This window comes from Saccoglossus kowalevskii, chromosome 8 (assembly GCF_978046115.1).
Source record: "Saccoglossus kowalevskii chromosome 8, keSacKowa6.1, whole genome shotgun sequence".
NCBI lineage: Eukaryota > Metazoa > Hemichordata > Enteropneusta > Harrimaniidae > Saccoglossus > Saccoglossus kowalevskii.
The window spans coordinates 15,942,306-15,964,722 of NC_140648.1; the positions used below are offsets into that span (position 1 = coordinate 15,942,306).

At 32.7% G+C, this 22,417-nt stretch overlaps 1 protein-coding gene and 1 long non-coding RNA gene across 3 annotated transcripts in view; one reads left to right on the forward strand and one right to left on the reverse strand.

Moving 5' to 3' along the window:
• Positions 1–22,417, reverse strand: part of LOC102802066 (small G protein signaling modulator 3 homolog) — a 69,935-nt gene that overhangs the window by 41,738 nt on the left and 5,780 nt on the right. For both annotated transcript variants that reach the window (XM_085502256.1, XM_085502257.1), the window contains exons 2-9: positions 16,889–17,076; positions 12,235–12,432; positions 10,449–10,586; positions 8,907–8,963; positions 8,203–8,337; positions 5,575–5,691; positions 2,534–2,612; positions 1,717–1,862 (exon numbers count right to left, since the gene is read on the reverse strand). In XM_085502256.1, coding sequence (XP_085358382.1) covers positions 1,717–1,862; positions 2,534–2,612; positions 5,575–5,691; positions 8,203–8,337; positions 8,907–8,963; positions 10,449–10,586; positions 12,235–12,432; positions 16,889–17,076 — 1,058 coding nt within the window. The remainder of the gene's footprint in view (positions 1–1,716; positions 1,863–2,533; positions 2,613–5,574; positions 5,692–8,202; positions 8,338–8,906; positions 8,964–10,448; positions 10,587–12,234; positions 12,433–16,888; positions 17,077–22,417) is intronic.
• Positions 1–22,417, forward strand: part of LOC146739359 (uncharacterized) — a 48,302-nt gene that overhangs the window by 19,781 nt on the left and 6,104 nt on the right. The gene's annotated exons all lie outside the window — the stretch shown is intronic.

The following is a 22,417-nucleotide window of genomic DNA, read 5'->3' on the forward strand; positions in this document are numbered from 1 at the left end:
ATCCCTAACATATAATAGAATTACCAAAATTCCCTTCATGTTTAGTTTTGAATGCAGTTTATAATTTTGAACTCATTGTTGACTATACAATTACTGCTATCATGTCAAAAAAAATACAATGGCTCAAATTGCTATATACGAACATTTGCGTGAATTATACGTGTTTCAATAGAAGTATGAATTGAACGTCAATCATACACAAATCATACACGAATCAAACCGTTAACTGTCTTCATGCTCATGTAATATGAATGGCTCGGTGTGTCCTCTGTGTCTCAAAGCATAAAATCAACATGCTACACATAGATGATATAGCGTTTCAGATCTAGCAGCTTGTTCTTTGCTACATCAAATATTCAATATTCTGGACATGGAAACTAGATAAAAAAAAGAACTCCCACTCCACCCCCATATATTGGTAGCATATCATAATACATCATTCCCAGTAGTACCATAGTGCACTGTGTAATTATGCCGGTCTGTCACTCTCATATTCTCAACACATTCGATATTTTCCTCTGTGGAAAATTTAACCCTTTCGGAATATCGTAAACTGTTGACACTATTCACAAAATGATTTCATACGATCTGCTTCTCCCCCACAAGAAATGTTGATAAAAATTGACACAATTTTTGATCACAAACTAAAACAACAAAATGATGATGAAATTTAAACAATGTTATAAACTGTAAAAATATTTGCACTGAATTTCGGCGGGAAAATATCTGGCACTCCAAAAGTTAATTTAGTCATATTATATAAAAATCAAATACATTATCAGAATAATACACACAATTTCAATTTTCATTACAAAAAAGAACATGTCAACTACATTCTTCTTTGAATGCAAACATTTTTTATTTTTTTTTGGGACTAAATCGACATAATTTCAATTGCCCACAGATCTAGAAAAATAATTATGTTAATTTTGTTAAAAGTGACAAAAGTTTACTTGGTTTTTAACTAAATCTTTTGTTGCAATATTGTCCTTGGGGGGGGGGGGGGGTGTCAACCCTCAAAGCCAGAATCACCCCCCAACCCCACACAAATGGAAGAAACACACATTGAGTGCTGTAATATCTGCCCTTGAAACTCAGCTAAGTTTTAGATTGAGTAGACAGAAGGACATCTGACCTTTCAAAAGATTGGAATGTGATCAGCACATAAAACAGTTACTATCCAACAACATTTTCTGGACACCCTCCTAAGGGATAGCCCAATAGGAACTCAGGAGGGGGTGATGGCAGAGCTACTGCACAAATTATTGCTCTGCTACTTAGAGAAGTGAGCATGATTTAATCTGTTCTAGATGAATTTGATGTCATATGAATTAGCAATATTTTTTCTACACTCTGTGTTTTGCCAGTTTTGCAGATTTTTCTTTTCGTTTTTCTTTTGGCTATGTATATGTGTAGAATGATTTTTTTTTTCACATCCCCCTAGAGTTTCTAATGGTCTACCCCTTATTCCACCATAGGCAGATAGCCAGATAAATAAAAAGTAGTAAAGTCAGGAATAACATTTTTTGTTTATTTATTTGTATATTCTAAGAGGCCTGGGACTATAAAATCCTCAGTATTCCATTTCAACCTCATAACAGAGTTCATAACCTGTGTGTGACCTTTTGATCCTACCCTGATTCCATTCCCATCTAACCGCAGACACTGTATAAAAATCAAGTTTACAAAACAAGAAGATTAAAACTCTGCTCTTACCTTCATCTTAAGCATCCCTAAAGTAATCTGAAAGAGCACAACCGATCCTTCGAAGAAAAACAGATCCCAAAGCCTCAGCAGCACTTTCATATGCACAACACTGGCGAAGGCAGTGAGAAACCAGTGCAGACTAATCAAGGAGAGCTCTGTAAAAAAGTAAGAAAAACAAACACTGATAGTTGATGGAATGCAAGAACAATGACATCACATACACACAGACTCCATGATTAATTTTAAAAGTTGACAAAGATCAGGAGAAACATGATCCTAACAGAGTTGTCAAATTATAGCTTAGTAAAAAAAACCAACATTCATCTAATGATAATATAACAGTTGGGACACTGTCTTCAGGAAGTACTGAAGAATAATGGAGTCCATCTTTGAAACCAATTCAACTTTTTTATATTTCTGTAGAAATATACAACTGTCCAAGACCACCATATAGTGGACATAAGAAATATCAATTACAGAAACTAAGTCTACATATGTTATGAACCCATGATATGTATTGGGTACACAGCAGCACCAACTTACATACACTGTAGGAAATGAAAAGTACATAAATTCTTGTTGGGCGTCAGAAGTCAAAGGTCACAAGCACATCTGAAAACCAACAGCTAATTTACATATTGAATTTTTTTTTATTTTTAGAAATTTTGATTCGGTTCTTCCAAATTTTTTCTACTATCAAAAAATTTATTTTAATAAATAGCAACACCAAATAACAATTTAACCCAATTGAGAATGGGATTTGCGTCAGAATTACCACTTAAATGGAATAGTGGTGGTGACAAGAAGAGTATGTATCAGCTCTTACCGATATCATGTTCCTTGAGCACATGATCCAGATCTGGTAAATAACTTACGAGTAATTGACGTAAAACCCTTTGATCTGCCTGAAATCAAACAAATTGAAAGTTATTAAATGCGAAATGATTAGGCACCAAATGTATCTGGAGTGGATAACTGTCATGATTATGGTAACACTTTGAGCTTTCGTACACCGCAAATAAGCATGGTTACACTATAGAAATACTGAAGTACATTTATTGATTTATTTTATTTATTATTTTGGAAAGCCTTCCTTAACGTCCCCCCCACCCCTAACGCAAACACAAACCCTCAGGCCCTAATGTAATTGTATATGCCCCTCCAGAGTACTATACAGTGTTCTGGAGACGGGCATATACAATTAAAATAGGGGAGGGGCAAGGTTAAGATTAGAGTTAGGGGTGAGGGGAGGAAGTCTTACCATTCATTCATTCATTCAATCATTCAATCATTTAATCATTCATTCATTCATTTATTTATTTATTTGATGCAACACTTTTTGAAACATGCGCTTACTAACACTGGGAGTTGCAAATTGCAATACAATTCATGATTCATTGCTAAACATATTCACAGAGAGTCGGTCTTCAATACCTCTGCTACAAACAGCATTCCTTGCTCCATATTACTGTGAAATACTTTATTTTAGCTGGAATTAATTTTCGCTGAAAAATCTTTTTTGATGTTTTGTATGGAATTTATTTTCACTGATTTTTGACGAGTTGAATGTGAGAAATAGGAAAAAAAAGTATATTCGCTGGATTTTATTTTCACTGAAGCATCCCTTCAGCGAAAATAGCGAAAATAAATTCCAAGCAAAAATAAAGCATTCTACAGTATAAACAAGTGCATAAATAAATATATATAAATAAATAAGTTCATAGGTATGGTAGAACTTTCAACTTTTAACAAAACGATATTCTTTGTATTATGCTGAATTTAATAAATTATAGAGTGACTTTTTTTTACGTCTTCTGCGAATGTGAACAAGACCTGGGTTATTCATTCTCCCAATGTTGAATAATTAACAGAAATTTAGAATTTAATGACAAGCACAGAACATGTTTACAATAATGACTGCTACGGTGCTTGAATGTAAAGGCAGACAAAATAGCGCCACCTATGACTGAACTGAGAGATGTTTCAGACACAGTATAAACACAGGCAAAAAGCTTTTAATGATTCCATGTGTACAAGGTCAAACAATTAACCCCCCCCCCCCCTCAGTCAAATCTCTAAAGGGGTTGAGAAAAGCTGTTAGGCTATCCAAAAAATGGTCATGTTTACTAAATACATATAGATAACTGAACGTGTATTTATATGTGTAAACTAAACAAATAATATTTGTTAAATATGCAAGAAACCGTTATTAAACAGATTACTAAATTCAGATGTACCGGGTATGCCAAGCTACAATATTCCCATAAACACGTCATCCACAAGTACGAAAAAATGTTGAACAAAAAATGGCGGAAGGAAATGGTGATTATTTTACCACATGTGCATGAAACTAACATGTCTAGGGTGAATGACTTCACCACATATTTGCGGTATTTAGCACTTTTGAAAAAGAAATGCAACAAACACGATCCGAACTATTATGTTGTTAATAATAAACAAGTTTCTGCAACAGCAACAGTGCGAATCTCACAGAAATCAGCATAATTTATTGTGCTCTTAAGTATGACAAGTTCTGATGCTTATAGTATAAACTGTTTAATTTTCACTGCTATCAATTTTTGCAATTTTGAAATTTATGTTATTTTTAAGAACAAAAATGCACGAAAGTCACTGAAATTCTGGGTCACGTGATACCAGAAAAATTTTCATTGCCTTGCGAAATGTGCAAAAATTTGTTTTCCATGAAATTCCAGTATTACTAACCTAACAACATCATTTTAACAAACCACAGGTTGGTCGTCTAGATAAATGGATCACATGTTTTTCCATTTTTTTAAGTAAAATGACAAACAGCAGGATTTATTTCTGCCATGTCAATGTTAAATTAAACACAGATGTATGCTGGCCTGAAAAGGTGAAAGATTTGAGAACACACAAACTATAGAGGGCGCCATTGAATCAACATCAAATCATAATAACATTGTGCCTATGAGTACATCGATTCTTCTAATAGGTGATTTTCCGTACAATTGCGAGATCTCGCGAGATGCATGAAAGACACGCTTCGAACGTCTGCCGCAAAAATCAAACGATTTGATTTTGAACTAGAATTTCTTTATTTCGTAGCTTACATTGACCGGCCGATCTTCGACAGAGGAATATTGCTTCCGAATACCCTTACTTAATCAAAATTGTCTATCATCAAATGTGCACAGCACATTATTAAGCATGGAAATGTCCCCGAAATACTTTGGCGTTTGTCGAATCCCACGCGATGTTTGACGCGACTACGACGCTATGACCTTTGTTTGTCCTGTTTTTACGTTCGATTTCACGCATAACGCGTGATTCTCGCAGTGAACGGAAAATGGTCTATTCAACAAACCTACTGTTTTTTTTTTAAATCAATCTAAGAGGTGGCCTATTAGGGTGGGGGATTGGCAGAATATTATTTTCCTTTAATTTAACTTTGTGCTAATTTTTTTTTTACAATGATAAATTCACTGTATGTAATTGTTTTATTTCCATTGTGTGTAATATTGTTTTTTAAGAAATAGGTATGGTATACAGATTTGATTTTTTTTTTTCAATTCTGTCTCCCCCTTGAGTTTCTAATGGTTAACCCCTAAGCCATGTGTATTTAATATGTAGATGGGTCAATAGAAGCAATCAATTGTCAATCTCACCACGACTGATTGCTCCACTTTAAATAGGTACTTAGTCTGCAATCGATGACAATCCATCACTAATTATTCCAGACATCTTCAGATGTACGGAGCACACCACACACATATACACTCATCTTTTTTTACTTTTAGGTTAGATTTTGATCTCCAAGGTTATGCAATAGCCATCAAACAATGTTTAGTTAGAATCGTGTCTATTTTGAACATTCGTTCAACTTACCTGTACTCCAATCAGAGTGCTAGAATAATATGACGCAGGTACGAGGTCCTCAACAATCGATGACATCATCCAAAAAGCATCCTCTTCTTCTAAGAAGAGTAAGAGAGAGGCGGCCATCTTGAAAAAAAACAATAAATACACATATGAACGCAAACCATGATTTTTTTTTTTTTAATAGAGAATTTATATACATTTTTACTTACTAGATATTGAATAATGTAACAATAAATTATTTTAGAAAACAAAAAAAAATAGTAGTACATAAAACCTGTCAACATCAAAAAACCCTGTTTCATATACTTGATAATATTAGACACTTCTGTAAACCGTTTTTGATAACTGGCTTTGACTGGTTTCAATATATGTTGGATACTTTGTATAGGGAGTTGATAAAAAAAAATACTTTCAGTCACTGCAGCGAACAACTATTATTAATACGCTTCATTTCATATGTTTTGAATTGAATAGTTAAAGAGATGACGGAAAGTGAGAAGAGGAAGTAGTGATTGGGAAAACAGAATAATTATACAACAGCTGGGGGGATGTAAATCAATTGAAAAAATAATATAATGTCACTGTATTTATTCATTTCAGAGTTAATTTTTTTTAGTTAAATTACGCTAATCACGATTACCTAATACAATGGGTTTGTTACAAGGCTATGGTTCAGAAATAAGTTACAAGTCCACTTGCAGACATAAACACTTTAAATAACCCACACAAATTTTGTATTTTTTTCTCAACAATGGCAAGCATGACACGTGAATGCTACATTTTCATTCAAATAACCATCGGTATTTTTGATAAGCACCGACATATATGCATTATGATAATATGCATTAAATTGACCATACGCGAGGTCAAAAAAGATTATATTCATATAATCCTAATCTCCATGGCAACAAAACTGTAACTTCCTAGTATTAAATTTGTAAAGACCTTTTTTTAACAATAATAATAAAAAAGAAAAAAGAAACTGTTTAGAATCAGTGCCAACAATTTTGTTCTTTTTATATCTCCAGCAGACGTTGACGTAGTCCTTTGTGAGCGTAATTCATGAATTTCAAAGCGCTAATAAGCATTTCTTTCATTTTTATTCAATAGCGTCGCAATTATCATTAGAAAAGAACAATTTTTATTTCAGCAGAATATAAAAACAGGTTAATAAGTAGATTGATATTGTCACTAATTTGAAATATTTATTCAACAATTTTGCTAATTATATGATAATTTAACCAACATTCAAGTCGGATGGAATTAATTTTGAGGATTACAGAATAAATAAGCAAAAAAATGTAATATACCGTAAATCGATTTTAAATTAAAGAGAAAAATTTTCACACAGAAACAGTAAAAATTTACACTGGGTTTCAGGGACAATTCGGGTGAGATTTACTCACTATGGAGTTATCAAATAAGAGACATTGTCAGTGGAGAATTTAGTGATTGACAGCATTGTAATCTATTAAACTTTTTAAATTATACTTCTAAAATTAGTTATGAATATTTATGAAAAAACCTTTTAATAATAATGTTTTATTTCAAAAGCATACTTACATAAATATTACAATAAAGAATGAGAAAAAAAATACTGAAAGTAAATCAAAAGCAAAATAAAAAAAAAAAACATTTTGAATCAGAACTCAATGAACGGATGATTTATGTGTCGGCCAATTTTATTCGAAACAGAACAGCGAAAATCCTTGATTTTGAATATTTTCTAAAAAAAAAAAAAACCAAATGTCCAATGCATGCATCAAGTTTTAACAACAATTGCCTACACATAACCAAAATGGTTGAAAATGCTTGATTTTGATGATTTTTTTAAGATATAAATTGATGTCATTCGGCTAACTTGAATTGGATTGTGAAATAAATACATGTGCAAATGTGTAACATACGTATATAACGTGTGAAGTTTGAACATGATTGGTCAAGACATATCAGTGACATGCTACTCTGGAAAAGCATTCATTTTTAATGACCACCAGTTGTAAATTTTTAATCTAATTTGCAAAACGAGGTGACATGCATCATGATAATGTCCAATATATCGAGTTTAAACAAAAGCCGATCATACATGGCCGAGATCTGGTTCCAGAATAACAGAAATGCTTAGGCTTAATGAATATTTAGCACAAAAATTGACACTACAACAGTTATGAATATACATCATTAGCTATTCAAGTTTGTGTTTACCGATCATGACTACCTAATCCATTTACACCATGCTTATTGACTTCATTTATGAACTACTCTGTATAACCCAAAAGTAATCCCAAGATGCCCAATGCTGAGTTTGTGGCTTGACGACTGTGCTATATTATATCAGGCGACGACGAGCAGGTTCAACTTGTAGACTTGTAGATAATGCAACGTCTCGTAGTATATTAAATCGTCAAACACCGTTTATTCTCAATGGGATAAAGTTTGGAACAACAGAAAAAACTACTCCCTTGAGCTCGTGAAAACTACAAAACAAGATGGCAACAGCACCGTAATAAAGTTGGCGCCCTAAACTGATAGGGAGCCTCTTTCTGGTTCTGGTCTCTGATTGGCCAGAGAAATTATTATTATCTGTAATATTTAGCATTCTCGCTGCATCCAGCGACAGTTTATTTAACTTACCATTCCGGTGCCCTGACAATATCCTATTTCTGGATACAGCCATGCTAGCGATCTGAGTATCCGTCGTAGTCTCGGTACTCCAGTACTATGAATTGACGAGAAACAGGCATTGCTTGGCATCGTTCGAAGTAAATCCTGACAAAAAAAAGAAAAAATAATACTTTACACACACACAGAGATAATTATTTGAATTCATAACATAATAGTAAATAATTCACATTTTTTTTAAAACTCCACAGTTGTCATATGTCACATGTTAGAATTTTGTTGTATACTATGCATTTCCTATAGGATGTGCTAAGACAACTGCAGTGCTTTAATCCATAGATCGCCATAATTTTTCTCAGCCAAAATACGATTGTCATATTTTTAAGTATTTTTCAGGTCAAGAAAAAAAAAGTGTGTGGTTCTTATACCCAACCCTCCCGTATTTTTTTACTACCTGACCATAAACCTTTTTGGCCATATTTGACAAAATGTTACAAAATTGTGAATGTGATTTATTGAAATTCAAAATTTTGAAAAACTGGGGTAATGATTTATGATACACGTATCTGCAAAAACAGTTCTTATATGCAAGAAAAAACAATAGTTGTTACAAAAAATAAATCTCTATAAAAAATATAAAAATGTCTACCTACTATAAAATAAAGAAACCCTACTTTATACATTGGTTTAGCATATAGTGAATAGTATGTACTCACCTTTTCTATTTGTTTTGCCGTCAGGGAATGCTCATTTGAACTTGCTTTAACAACTTCCTATATAAGAAACAAATATTTGAATAATTAACATTATTATATATCTGTCACCGTAACGCCATAAGTTACAGCGTGCCGTAATTTTACGGTATTTTATGGGGTATTTTTATCCTACCATATAAGGAATTGAAAATTCCAAATATGGAATGATTACACACATAAGCGTCCTCTATTAATAAAAACAAACATGGCTACTATCAGAGTTTGACAGGATTCAACACAAAGCAGTTCGCTGATTCTGTTCTAAATATTTTGAATTTTGACATTCCCATGGTGTATCCTTGGAAGGAAAAGATGTATAATAATAATAAGCTTATTACGAGAATACCTCAAAACATGCACTCAGACAGTATGCTGTGCATCGACCTCCACTGCTTGTCGGTCGATACTCCAGCTGTACTGTCTCCGTGCATACTTTGAGGTATTCTCGTAATAACCTCATATTCTTCATCATCATGGGATGGGTGAGCCATGTGACAGCCCGATTACAAACAGCAAACTTCCAATGTTCAAGAACTAGTTTTCTCAGGCTATTATGCAAGTTTGTTTTGCTAAACTAGAGATAACAAGTGTTGTTGTTTATGACCCTTACAGCGATTCTGGAAATCATTCTGACAGTCAGTCAGTTAGCAAGATGACTTACAACTTTACAAAACACTAGCTTTTGTCCAAACTAGACTTGACATACAAGTTTACATTATTACCTACACTATCATACTAGACAAAGGTAACGATCATTAGAATACAAACACAGGCTATTTTGATGAGTTTTGATATCTCTTGAATTACAAACAAGTTTATTACAATAATGAATACTCTCAAGACATGCATGTACTCTTTTATAGATCTGTTGTATTTATTGTTTTGTATTCTATTTTTCTATACTTTATTACTTCAACTGACATTATTCATTACGGTTTAATAAACATTATTATTAATAAAAATAATAATAAAATATTATTATTACAATGTAGATAAGCAATGTATGTTTGATGTATATGTGTAGTTTAACCTTGATTAGTTCAAGCATGGATACAAATGGACGTACACACACATGCGCGCTCAGAATACAATAGTTCTGCTAGGTTATGTTTGATGACAGAGAGGTTATGTTTGATGACAGAAAAGTTATGTTTGATGACAATGTTATGTTTGATGACAGAGAGGTTATGTTTGATGACAGAAAAGTTATGTTTGATGACAACAAAATTATGTTTGATGACAACAAAGTTATGTTTGATGACAACAAAGTTATGTTTGATGACAACAAAGTTATGTTTGATGACAACAAAGTTATGTTTGATGACAACAAAGTTATGTTTGATGACAACAAAGTTATGTTTGATGACAACAAAGTTATGTTTGATGACAACAAAGTTATGTTTGATGACAACAAGAATATATTTTCAATGACAACGGCACTCAAAAGCTAATCTTATTATCAATAATAACTTTTTTTCAATTTAAAAATAATTCCATTCTTACCTGATAGTTTGTATCTGCCGCTCGTTTCTTTGTCATAGCACCAGATAATCGCATCCACAATTGACCCCTCATGGTGTGTGGTATCCCAGCACGTACTAACGATCGCAACTTGTCAGAACGTGGCAAACAGGCATCGACCTATAAATATCGATAAATGATCAACATTGTAAACAGAAGATGTCACAGAAGTTTATTAACAAATGTGATAATTACTTGAAAAAATCATCATAATTTCAAATCTGGCTTGCCGATTGCTCATTCATTTATGGCTCTCTGTGGGAGGCGATGTCAAACAGACATGTGACTGGTTTTCTAATAGCAATAACAGGGATTATAGATACAGTTCTGGCATACATGTAATAGGGGATTTTGTTTGCATTGTAACTGTATACCAGTTGACACATAGATCCTGCAGCGCTGTGCACGGCATTGTTAAATTAATCAAAACGAAATACATGATATATACAGACTTATTAAATCCTAGCTACACAGCTTGCAAATTATTTCAAAACACTGAGTCTTTGTTTTGTACATTTAAAAAACACCCACATATACATATATATATAACTTATTGTTCATGCAACAGTGCACTTCCGGGAAAAATTACATCGAATTAAAGTGTGGGTTGGTAAAACAGTTTGATTTTAATAACTAATTCACGAACATAGAGTGGTCACGCAAGATACGTCACACATTGCAAAATTTTATTTATTTGATATTTCTATAATCAGCACACACACACTCAGCATTGTATTAACATACAAGTAGACGTGGACTAGCATATTCTAAAGTGATAAACATCTGATGGGGACACGTAACCAGATGACGATATTGTACACAGAGGTCAAAAAATAAATGCGAAAGGTCTCAGGAAGGTTCCGGAAATATATCTGTACATGCACCCAAGGGTAGACATAATATACATTGTACCCGGTACAAATCTTTAATTCTAGCTGACATTTGAATAAGATACATGGGTTATAATATCCCCAAAGCTTTACATTTATTATAAATGTTAAGTATATATATATTCTCTCCCACATACGATCACTGACATTTGAAATGTAGTTCTTTGCATTTTCTTGAGTATATATACACCCACACACTTAGACTACATTACAGACAGAACATATATTGTGTTAACATTTGAAAACTGCTTTTACAGCCTTTGATTCATTTCTGTATTCTTCCTTTTTTTTTTTTGTAAATATTGACAGTTGTTATTAAACCAAGCTCATTTTGAAAACCTGGCACCAAAGCCAAATTGATGTCATGTTGAGCTCTCACAAAATAACACCCCCATATTTGTTTGAAAATTTTTGGGATCAAGACCTTTAGTCGTTAAGATATTATTATTTGTTTGGTCAAAAACTATCAATTTTTTTTTCATATTTAAAAAATATACATAAAAATAGACACAATGTGGCAATAATTTTAGTGGGAAAAATTACGATGCCCCAGAGTTAAGAAGGTTCAGACTGAATTATTAAATTAAATTAAATGACATATCCTCATATTGTGAATAATATGTGCCTAAGCAATTGGAATACTGAAAATTAAAAAAAAAATATATTTGTTTTTGTCTGAATTTTTGGAAAATAGCAAAATATTATCATTTTATCTTCTTTTTTTCCAATAGTTTCTATAATAAAATTATTTTCATTTATATCTAGAAGTGGTAATCAGTGACATTCATTCATTACATGACCAAAAATCGATTAGAATAAATAGTTACCTTATTCACATTCTAACAACTATACTCCCACAAACCCCAGTGGGGACTTACCTTACTCCATGTCAAGTCTCCCACGTCTTGATTCTGTGTGAACTCCAGATGAGCCGTCCATTGTAGTCTGTGTTGCGGATCTTCTATCAGCGGCTGACTCAATAATTTATTTGAATTCGGTTCTGCTCCATCTTCCTCGTCCACACGGAATCCAAATTCATCGTAGCAAAAGTCTGGAGGATTCCCTGAATCTTCAATCTGTGGATAAGTAAAAAGTATGTTTTGTTTGAGTCGGTATAGGTTGCGAGTGTGGTAACAAACAATGAATATGAGCACACTATGTCACATGGAACCCATATCGAACATGGCGCATCAACATGACAACTATAATGTGTTATATGATATTTAATTATTCATTTTTGAAAATATATGAACCACTCTTTTCAACTTAACTGTCTTTATATATATCGGTAATACATTGTTGACTTACAATGTTCCTCTAAATGTGAGTGTGAGACTCACAACACTCTATCATGCTGGTGTTACAAACAATCTGATAGTTGTTTTGACAAGTGACATACATATGGATTTTATCATTCCATAAAACTGACACTTTGCAAAAATGTTTCTAGCCCAAGAAACATCACTAGAGGGCAGTGTATAGAAAAAAGACATGCTCATAAAAATGACGCAGAACTTCTCAAAAGTAGTTCTTGATTGTTTCCATAACAACATTAAAGTCATCGGTTCAAAACTAGATAAGTTGGAATCAATGTCAATAAATGAAATTTGATAAAATCACAATTTTAATTTTGGAGAGATAAAAATGAACCCTTTGTATGTCAAAATCATTTGACTGTTTGTAAATATGTTTTATAGAGAAAATCCAATATCTGCATGTGTTGCCAATTATTTACAAGTGTTTGCATTATTTTTTATTATACTCTCATTCTATTTTTTTTTAGTTTTATCATCAATATTATTTTACGTATGTATCTGGAAATTAATCATGTGTCTTAAAATCACACCGTTTTAACAATAAATATTGGATGACAGATATTGTATCAGCGAAACAAGTTCTTGTATTAAAATTAATTTTTGTAAATGAGGCTCCTGAATTATAATATTCAAAAGTACCACTATAAAGACATTCTAGAATTGTTTGCATTTTGTGCATACATTAGTGCACAGTGAATAGCAAGCATGTTCGCCCAAGGATAATATAATGGCGATGTTTGTTGCAGTTGTTATTAAAATATAAGTATGTAACCTCGTTAATAAAACAACTTCCATAACAACATTGTGACAACATATCGAGAGTTAGTGCTGATCAGTGGTATTTGGCAAAAAAGTAAATAAATTACATCACAGTGCAACAACCTCTATCCTCGGGGCGGAGCTACGTCACAAGACGTCAAAAAGCCAGTGAAAATATCTAAATTCGAGGAAACAACACAAACTCAACTTTGAAGTAATCCCGGACGACCAAATGTATATACATTGTATGTTGGACTTGCAGGAGTGATCTTGTTACACTGTTCAGGGGATTCTTAACAACCATTCCAAAGTACCCAAAGTACTGTTTTCACCGAGAGGGTTGCCACGGAAATGTCTGAATGTCTGCCACCAAAAATACTTGATAAATGTTATTCCAAAGTCTATTATAAGCGACATCATTTTCTCGGTTGGATTTCATAAAATTGAACTTCAAAATAACACATTTGTTCTACTTGGCACATGTGTCTATGTCTAATAATTCAGATTCAACTTTTGTTTACGTGCACTTATATTTAGGGATGTGTTTCTAATAGAGCAAATACAGTAGACTTCATAAATTGTTTTATTAAAATCGTATGTGTTAATAGCATAAATCATAGATCTGAGCGAGAGTTTTATGAATGTACTTAAATTGCCTCAAAAACAAATTAATGGTTTGATCACAAATTGCAGATACAGAAAAAAATGGTTTGGAGATTTTTAGTCGTGTGATTATATTTTAATGAAAGGTAGAACAATTCAAACCTGCCTGGACAAGTCATGGGAAGCTAGAAAGAATTATTTGTGAAAGCAAATAATAGCACAGTACGATGCTTTATGAAGACAAACACGCTAATGGGCTGTGAAATATGGTAGGACAACAAGAGAGTGTAGAATCAAATGATATATGCAAACCAATAACTTTGTATCAAGCACTTAATACCACAATTGTATGAACAATCTGGTATGTTGTTAAGATGTCATTTCAACATCCCAGCAGCTTTATGCTTTTATTAATAGCTAAGTATTTAATTTCCCAGTTCACTTGGGAATTTTATCACGTTTCGTATTAGATATCAAGTTTTCCCCGAATATACCAACCATTAAAAGAAAGCAAACAGACAAAGCCAGACAAAGCAAGCATACAGTACTAATAATATGATCCCACCAATATGTACTGAGTTGATGAGGGAATATATGATATCAAACACCAGGATATGGAGTGTCATATGAGTACCAGCCTTCAATAACTTTAAGAACATTTGGACCAAATTAAGATGACAGATGTTCTTCTTTTCATTCTTTCATTATTATGCTCTAATGCCATTACATTACATTTTTTACACTGGGGTCTATAGTAAAATTATTTCTTCATATTTTGAAAATTTTCTCGATCACAGATTGGTCAAAATTTCCATTTTTACACTGCTTTCTATAGTGACATTATTTCTTCATATTTTGAAAATTTGCTCAATAACATATTGGACGAAATAGTCATATATATTATTATTATTGATGTAAATTATAATTGTTTCAAAAAATGAATATTCAATGTACTGAGTTTCCACTGAGATAATAGTTTTCCATTATATACAATGTGAATGTAGTGCATATATTCAAAGTAATATACTCAGAAGTGTAAAATTGTAATTCAGTGCAAATAACCTTAAGTTCTTCACACCCCAAATGATGATCTAATTTATAAAAACTAGAGACCCTTGGTGTATAATTATGTTACTATTGAAATAGTATGAAGTATGAATATAACATGTGCTACCTAAAAAACTTTTTTTTTTAATTTTAACACGAAAGTGATCTATTATTGATAATTCATGAGGATTTAATTAATCTAAGCTTAAGAAATATGAAAATATTGTTTTCCCGTTTATTTGGGGTGGTAGGAGAGACTTTGTTAAACGAAACTGTACAAGTCATATGAGAAGGGTGGTGTTAAACTTACTAATTCAGGGGCATTCAATAAATCTTTGAAAGCAGCTTGGATTCCGCGTATTTACCATAATGATACTTCCTTTTGTAGTAAAATATTTAAATACCGGTACTTTCTTCCTGACTTTGGTGGTGCTCTGGTTTACTTCGCTAAGCTGGGTAAACCAGACCTATTTAAGTTCAACCCTTTTCGATCAAGATTTCTAAAAGACTTAATTTTAGCATGGTTGCAGTATAATTATACGAGTGCAAGTAATAAACATAGAAAATATACCTCAAGAACTAATATGTTATAATTCTAATATTCTTATTGACAACACGACTGTTGCTTGGAAACGTTTTATACAACACGGTATAATATTTATTAATGATCTTTTAAATGCAGACTGTACTTTTTACACGTTTCAAGATTTGGTATCAAACTACAGGAATATATGTACTCAATTTGAATATCGACAGTTATTATCAGCAATTGCATCTATTTGGAAGCGCAGTATTGTTGAATATAACATGTCAAAACTAATGGTCTGTATGCCAAACATGAATAACAATATCTGGCTGTCAGGAACTAAGGTTAATAAAAGTATTTACCTTTGGAATTGTCATGAGGAATTTCCTGATTCAACCCCCTCAGTTATAAAGCAACATTGGCTGGACATTTTGAACACCTCTTTACCTTGGAAAAATATTTACCTTGCAACCTTTTCTATTACTACCAATGCCAAATTACGCTATTTTCAATATAAAATTAATATGAAAATATTGCCTTCAAATGGGTTGTTGTGCTTGTGGGGCTTAAATGATGTGTTCTTTTTGTGGAGAAGTTGAGGAAGACTACTTTCATTTATTTTGGGACTGTAGATATGTATTTGTATTTTGGACATCAGTCAATGAATGGTTTTCTTTCATTACAGGTGACACTTTGACGTTAAAGTGCAGTCACATGTATTTTGGGGGATGTATACAATGCTAGACCATTACATACCAGTAATACTATATTATTATTGACACGCTATTATATATTTAAATGTTAAATTGTTGGAACAAAACCAGACATTGGTGGTTTTAGATCATATATCAAATTAATTTACCATACAGAGAATAAAGTTGCAGTTATAGAAAATAGACAGGGAAGTCATAATAAAAAATGGGGAGAATTCATTGATTATTTTGAAGTATAGGTTTGTATTTGTGTAGTAACCTGTATTGTATTTGTGTATTGTATCTTTGTTTTGTTAAGCATATCAATAAAAAAAAGCTTATTAATAAAATCTAACTAAACTATAAAACTCTAAAATTGCATTTTGAGGATGTCTGCAAAAATTCAATTTTGAGCAAAGCCCCCCCCCCCCCCCCCCATCTTCAAAAAACAAAACGAAACAGAAAAGCAATAATTATTCCTATGTCGCAGAACAGCATTATATAACAATTCTTGAATTCTCAGGTTGTCAGAATTATGCAGTGTACAACTGTCAACATCATATCAGAGCATGCACCACTTTCTTATTACCTGTGCCAGTTTAGCCAGGATATCTTGCGGCCACATACTCGGCGTCAATGCTGAAAATGGTCCACCCGGTGTGGGACGAAACGTTGGCTGACCACTCATGTTTAATATCGTCGAATGAGAGGGATTTATACTGTCTGGATTTTCATCATTGAAAAACACATCATCTTCATCTTCAGATAGAGTCTCAGCTGTTGAAGAAAATAAAATAAATTGAAAAATTTTATGATTTATTAATTATTACACTTATCATTATCACAAGTCATGTAGGTCAGTAATAACTGTACTTCGATGAATAACTAAAACAACTTGTTTTAGCAGTATTTAAGTATAAAATTTAGAACTTGACCAGCAGTATAAGGAACAGAAAAAAAGTCAAAAAGTGTCTCTGGGTAAATTTGTTTTCCTAACATTTATTTTAAAATTGTCAAAAAGGCTGAACAAATATTCATGTTTCTGTTCTATTTTTTTCTAAAATTGATGTGCTTGGCAGCTTTTTATTATTATTTAGAAATTGTCACTAAATTTATGATTTTGCATGGAAACCAAATTTTTATTTCAATTTGTTATTAAATTCTGAAAAAAAAAAATTAAATAATGCATTGACAGATTTGGGAAGGGATTGATTATAGGTTGGGGTGAAGGCTTAAGTGAGCATTGGTATTTGACATTTTAAAGTGACTGCACATGTTAGTGGAAATTCACATATTAATTTCATTTTTGTTGTAATTGTAATAATACCAAACATTTATAAATAATAACGAATATTTCCCTTTTAAACTGGGGTTTAACAGTTGGATGCCAGGAGCACAAACAAGACTATTTTCTAAGCACCATGTTGAGGAAAAATACTGTGAAACAAACATTTTTTGTAAAGCTTTTTTTTAATTTTTTGCAAATTCAATACAAACAACAGCCTCCCATGTGTTGGCACTGCATGTTATGAGTTCACCATGGTTTGGCTGCAATGTTGATCATATCTAGAAACTATCCCCTCTATCATCAGGGCTATCACCTTGACAACTGTGAATGGTAACCATGGCAACATGACTTGGCGATGACGTCATGTCACAATGCATATCTACCTCAAATTGTATAGTAATTTGCATCCAGTGACAGATTTAAATTTTTTTTTAATAACAAAAAATGGTTTACACAGATTTCAGCAATAGAAATTTGATTATCGCTCCAATAACAAAATGTGTAATGTTTTATTTGCATCATCAATAACTGATTTGAATATGGCAATACAACACATTTTAAAATTTAGGTTTGTTTTCTCTGAAAAAGTTTTGTCTTAATTTGAATTGTGTGAATTGAAAATAAAATTTTAGCAATTATTGTTTTTTTTTAAATTTAAAAAGTGTGCAAAATCACAAGTTAAAGTTTGAAAAAATCTACAAATTAATCATTTGAAAAAAAAAAAGACTAAATTTTTTTTTACCAACATTTAGCACATTTTTTGTATTTTTCTGTAAAATCTTAGTTAATTTTGCACCAAATTTCCCATTATAGACAGGACTTGCTTGATCAAAGGTTTTGAAAAAAATGGGGATTTATTTTGCTAAAGGCTACAAAATTATACTTATAATTATAACTTATACTATAAATTATTCTGACTTAAAATGTCATGCGAATATAGACAATCATCTTGGAGAATATGCCAGACACCTTTTATTGACATCCACATTAATGTCAAGAACATCAAAATTCAGCCCCGACTAACATAAGTCATTTCCATGGCAACCATGCAATGATAAATCATACAGATCAGAAGGAGCTATAACTCTATGCCATAATGCGCAAATTGAAAACCACTTCATTTTTTTTTTTATTTCATGTCACATACCTATATGAAAGGAGGTCAAGTGGTTTATCATTGTAAGTGTAATCACATACATATGTCAACGTGGCAATCATCGTGTATACCACAGTCTGTGTGCGTACACAAAAATAACAAATGCTATACAAGAGACACCTTTAAACTGGTTTATAATTTCAAAGCTCTTGTATGAACCGTACACAGTGTTTTAATAATACAGCGTACAAAAGTCTTCTTGTGAATATACTTTCATTGTGTACTACAGGTTTCAGACTGGAATTGTTCATCAGTATAATCACCATTGTTGACATTCTAAAAACTACTATGGAGCACATGGTACCAGGCTGCGGTTATACAAGTGTTCAGCCACAATACTCAGACACCATGCAATGACCAATCCAGGCATACACCCACTTATGCATGTGTGGTATTAGTTAGATTTGACAGAATGTAGCAAAAACGGTAATGAATGGCATGACAAATCATTGGATGTCTCAAGCAGTATTCTCTGGATCTTGGATCCACCACTGCCAAGCAGGGATAGAAATCTTATATAACTTGGGAGACAACATGCGGGTGCCAAGTTAAGCTACAACAATCTTTGAGCCAGTCAGAGAAAAAAAAAACCAGGACACATACAACATTTTTAGGGTCAATGGAGATGGAATATGATTCAGAGAGCAATTACGGCGAATTATTGTGATGAAAAGAGATCTGGTGAAGCATATAGTACCATGTAAATGAGAAGTCAGAATATAATATGATAATTAATATAATGTATGTGGCAGCAATGAGGCATGTAGAGAACCAAGTCGACTTCTTGGTATAGTAAAGATAGCAGCCTGGGAACCATTAGAGCAACAGGCTCTCTTTATTTCGATCCTAGTCACAAATAAAACAGGTTCAAAGACGTGCATCCACCAGGCTTGACAAAGTCTATTCATTACAGTCTGGGCATACCGGTAACTTAACTCCCAAGCTGGCTTCGAGCTGGCTTTGTCTTTTCATAAAAAACTTTTAAAGAGTATCATTGTTATCTGTAATTTCAGCATAATTTTTTTAGTATTTATCTGAGTTACTATTATTATGAGACAATTATGCTAATTACTTTATGTAAATTAATTTAGATACACATAATATATAATATGGTTCTGAAAACAAGCTATTTAAACCAGCGTAACCTTTTCACCACTAGACTTTCTCACCCAAATTTTTCTTCACTTTTTTTCTAGTTTTATAGTCAATTTTCCCTCAAAATTTGGCTATTTTTGTCCCAATCTTCTTAAGGTAGCAGGAAGGGTTTGATGACGTTTTTGAATAAAAGCATTCTCTGTCTATTGTTTCATTCAGAACCGTAATTTAATGTATATGATTCAAAAGCATAAGTATAGAGGGATAAGTTCGCGCAACTGGACAGCCATTGTTTACACAAGTACCACGTGACAACAAAAATAGCAAACCTTGTAAAAATGACAATTGCAAGTGCACATTGTGGAATTTCCGGATGAAATTTACGTCATGCATTGTCCGTAATCAAGTCAATTGAAATGTGTTCCCGGTAATCAAAAGACATATTTTTCTGATTTCTATGCAGGTTTGTTTTTTTGTTCCCTAATTATTTCATACATGGCACCTTTAACAGACTATTATTCGGTGACAAAGCGTTTTCTTAAAAAACCCAGACGTATTTCTCATTTTGAACGATAAGTGCGAGTTTGAATGTCAAAGCCTGAACACGCTTGATTTGACGATGTCCCAATGAGCTGTACTGAATCAAAACTTAAACTTGAGAAAAACAGTTTTGGATAGTAAAACAGTGCAAATTTGGTGCTCAAAGGGTTAAATCTTAAAATATTAAGTTACACTAGGGCCGTACAGTGGGTATTACTTGATTGCCTTATTATTTGTTTCTGTATGTATTGTTACAACACATATTCAGTGTTCCCTCCTGAAAAAAAGCAAAGAGTATCACCTCTATTGTATTTATCATTATGCTAAATGGACTCCATTATTTATCAAAAATTAAAACCCTATTCTTTAATGTCCTGGGAAGAACCCTGGTATTCCCAGCTAGCATGTTATTTTAGCTAATTTATCTGCCATGTATTAACATCTGTTATTGTACATCTTGTCGTGAAAACAATATAATCCAGGCGTATGTTTGCAAGTGTAATGGACACATTTCACGAGTTTAAGACATCTTCCTTATTTGAGAAATGTGTGAATGTAATGATTTGAGGCTATGACGTTTAGTTTAGTTATTTGCATAATGATATTGAGACATTGTCATGAAACATCTCGTAAGTATTTAGACTCAGTTCCAGGCCTATCAGTTGAGCAATAAACACCTTGGCTACAAGTGCTCCTCTCCAGTGCGTTATTCTCCTCTCGGATTTAGTGACTAATACTAGTACTCACTTGGTTCACTCTAACTTGAGAAGTCTGATCTCAGTTTACAGTGTCATATAAAAATCAAATTTGAAAATGTGCCTTTGTTTACACCGGACGCAGAATGTATGACACAGGTGCAGAAATTTATCTTTTTGCTGGAAATTTTAGGCTGTTTCTCATTACATTATGACTATAGGCATGAAAATATGTTAATAACAGTCCTCCTGATAGAGAGGGACTGTGATAAAAATATGGTTCTCACAAGAATACAAGTGAATTCAGGCATCACATACAGAAACGTAATAGCCTCATACTATCATAAACCATAAATGCGTCTTTAAACAAGTAACTTTCCTAGTATTTTTCTATTGACTTCAATCAGACAGGTTTAGCTGTATTACCTTTTTCAACATATTTGGAATATGTCGCATTTCATGGAAGTCAGTCTCAATGTAGGCCACCTTGCCACAAATGTGGGTCACCACAAAAATCAATTACAAAATAGTTATTATCAGTATCTTATTTGCAGTCATACGTTTCCATCTCACTGTTTGTCATGCAGTATAGTTATCGGTGAGTCAAGAGAAAATAGTATGTGGTTTGCATAGTTTGTATGGAAAATATGGTAGTTTACAGTTACTAGTGTTGATTAAATTGCAACATAGAAAATGTAAGAGGTTATATTTTTCCCACAAGATCACACAGCACACAAGTGTAATTGATCAATCAGTGTCTGATCAGATATAACCATTGTGTACAGTTTTTTTGGGAGACAACGCAGTCAAGGTTTGAAATATTTATAAACTAGTTATGAATGAAGCATTACTGTATGGTATACATTTTGATGAAATATTTTATATTTGAAGTTTGCTTGGGCGCAGTGGCAAAAAATGTCATACAAATTTAGAAGGAAAGGGCCTCAAATTCACAGCTGTTTGATTTATTAAGAAAGTCGTATCTGAACTACCTGCTTGGGAAGTCCTGCTTGCGATATGGCCTAATGACACCCTAAGATACCGGTACTGAATACTAACAACCGAATCTACAGGAATGATCAATAATATTTGGGTATTGACAGCAAACTGACTGACCTAACGATCGAGTGATTTTTTAACACAAAACGATCACAGCATTCAAATGTACTGAAAAGCTTTCAGTTTGAACATACATTATGTATTTCCCACAATTAATTAATTCAGACAATAAAATATGTTATAATAGTCCCAATACCCCCAAGAAAGCTATCTTTTTCTCTATGCTCCCAGAATGCAACTTTAAAAACAATTTATATCAGGGGACACTTGTATGAAATTTGTTGA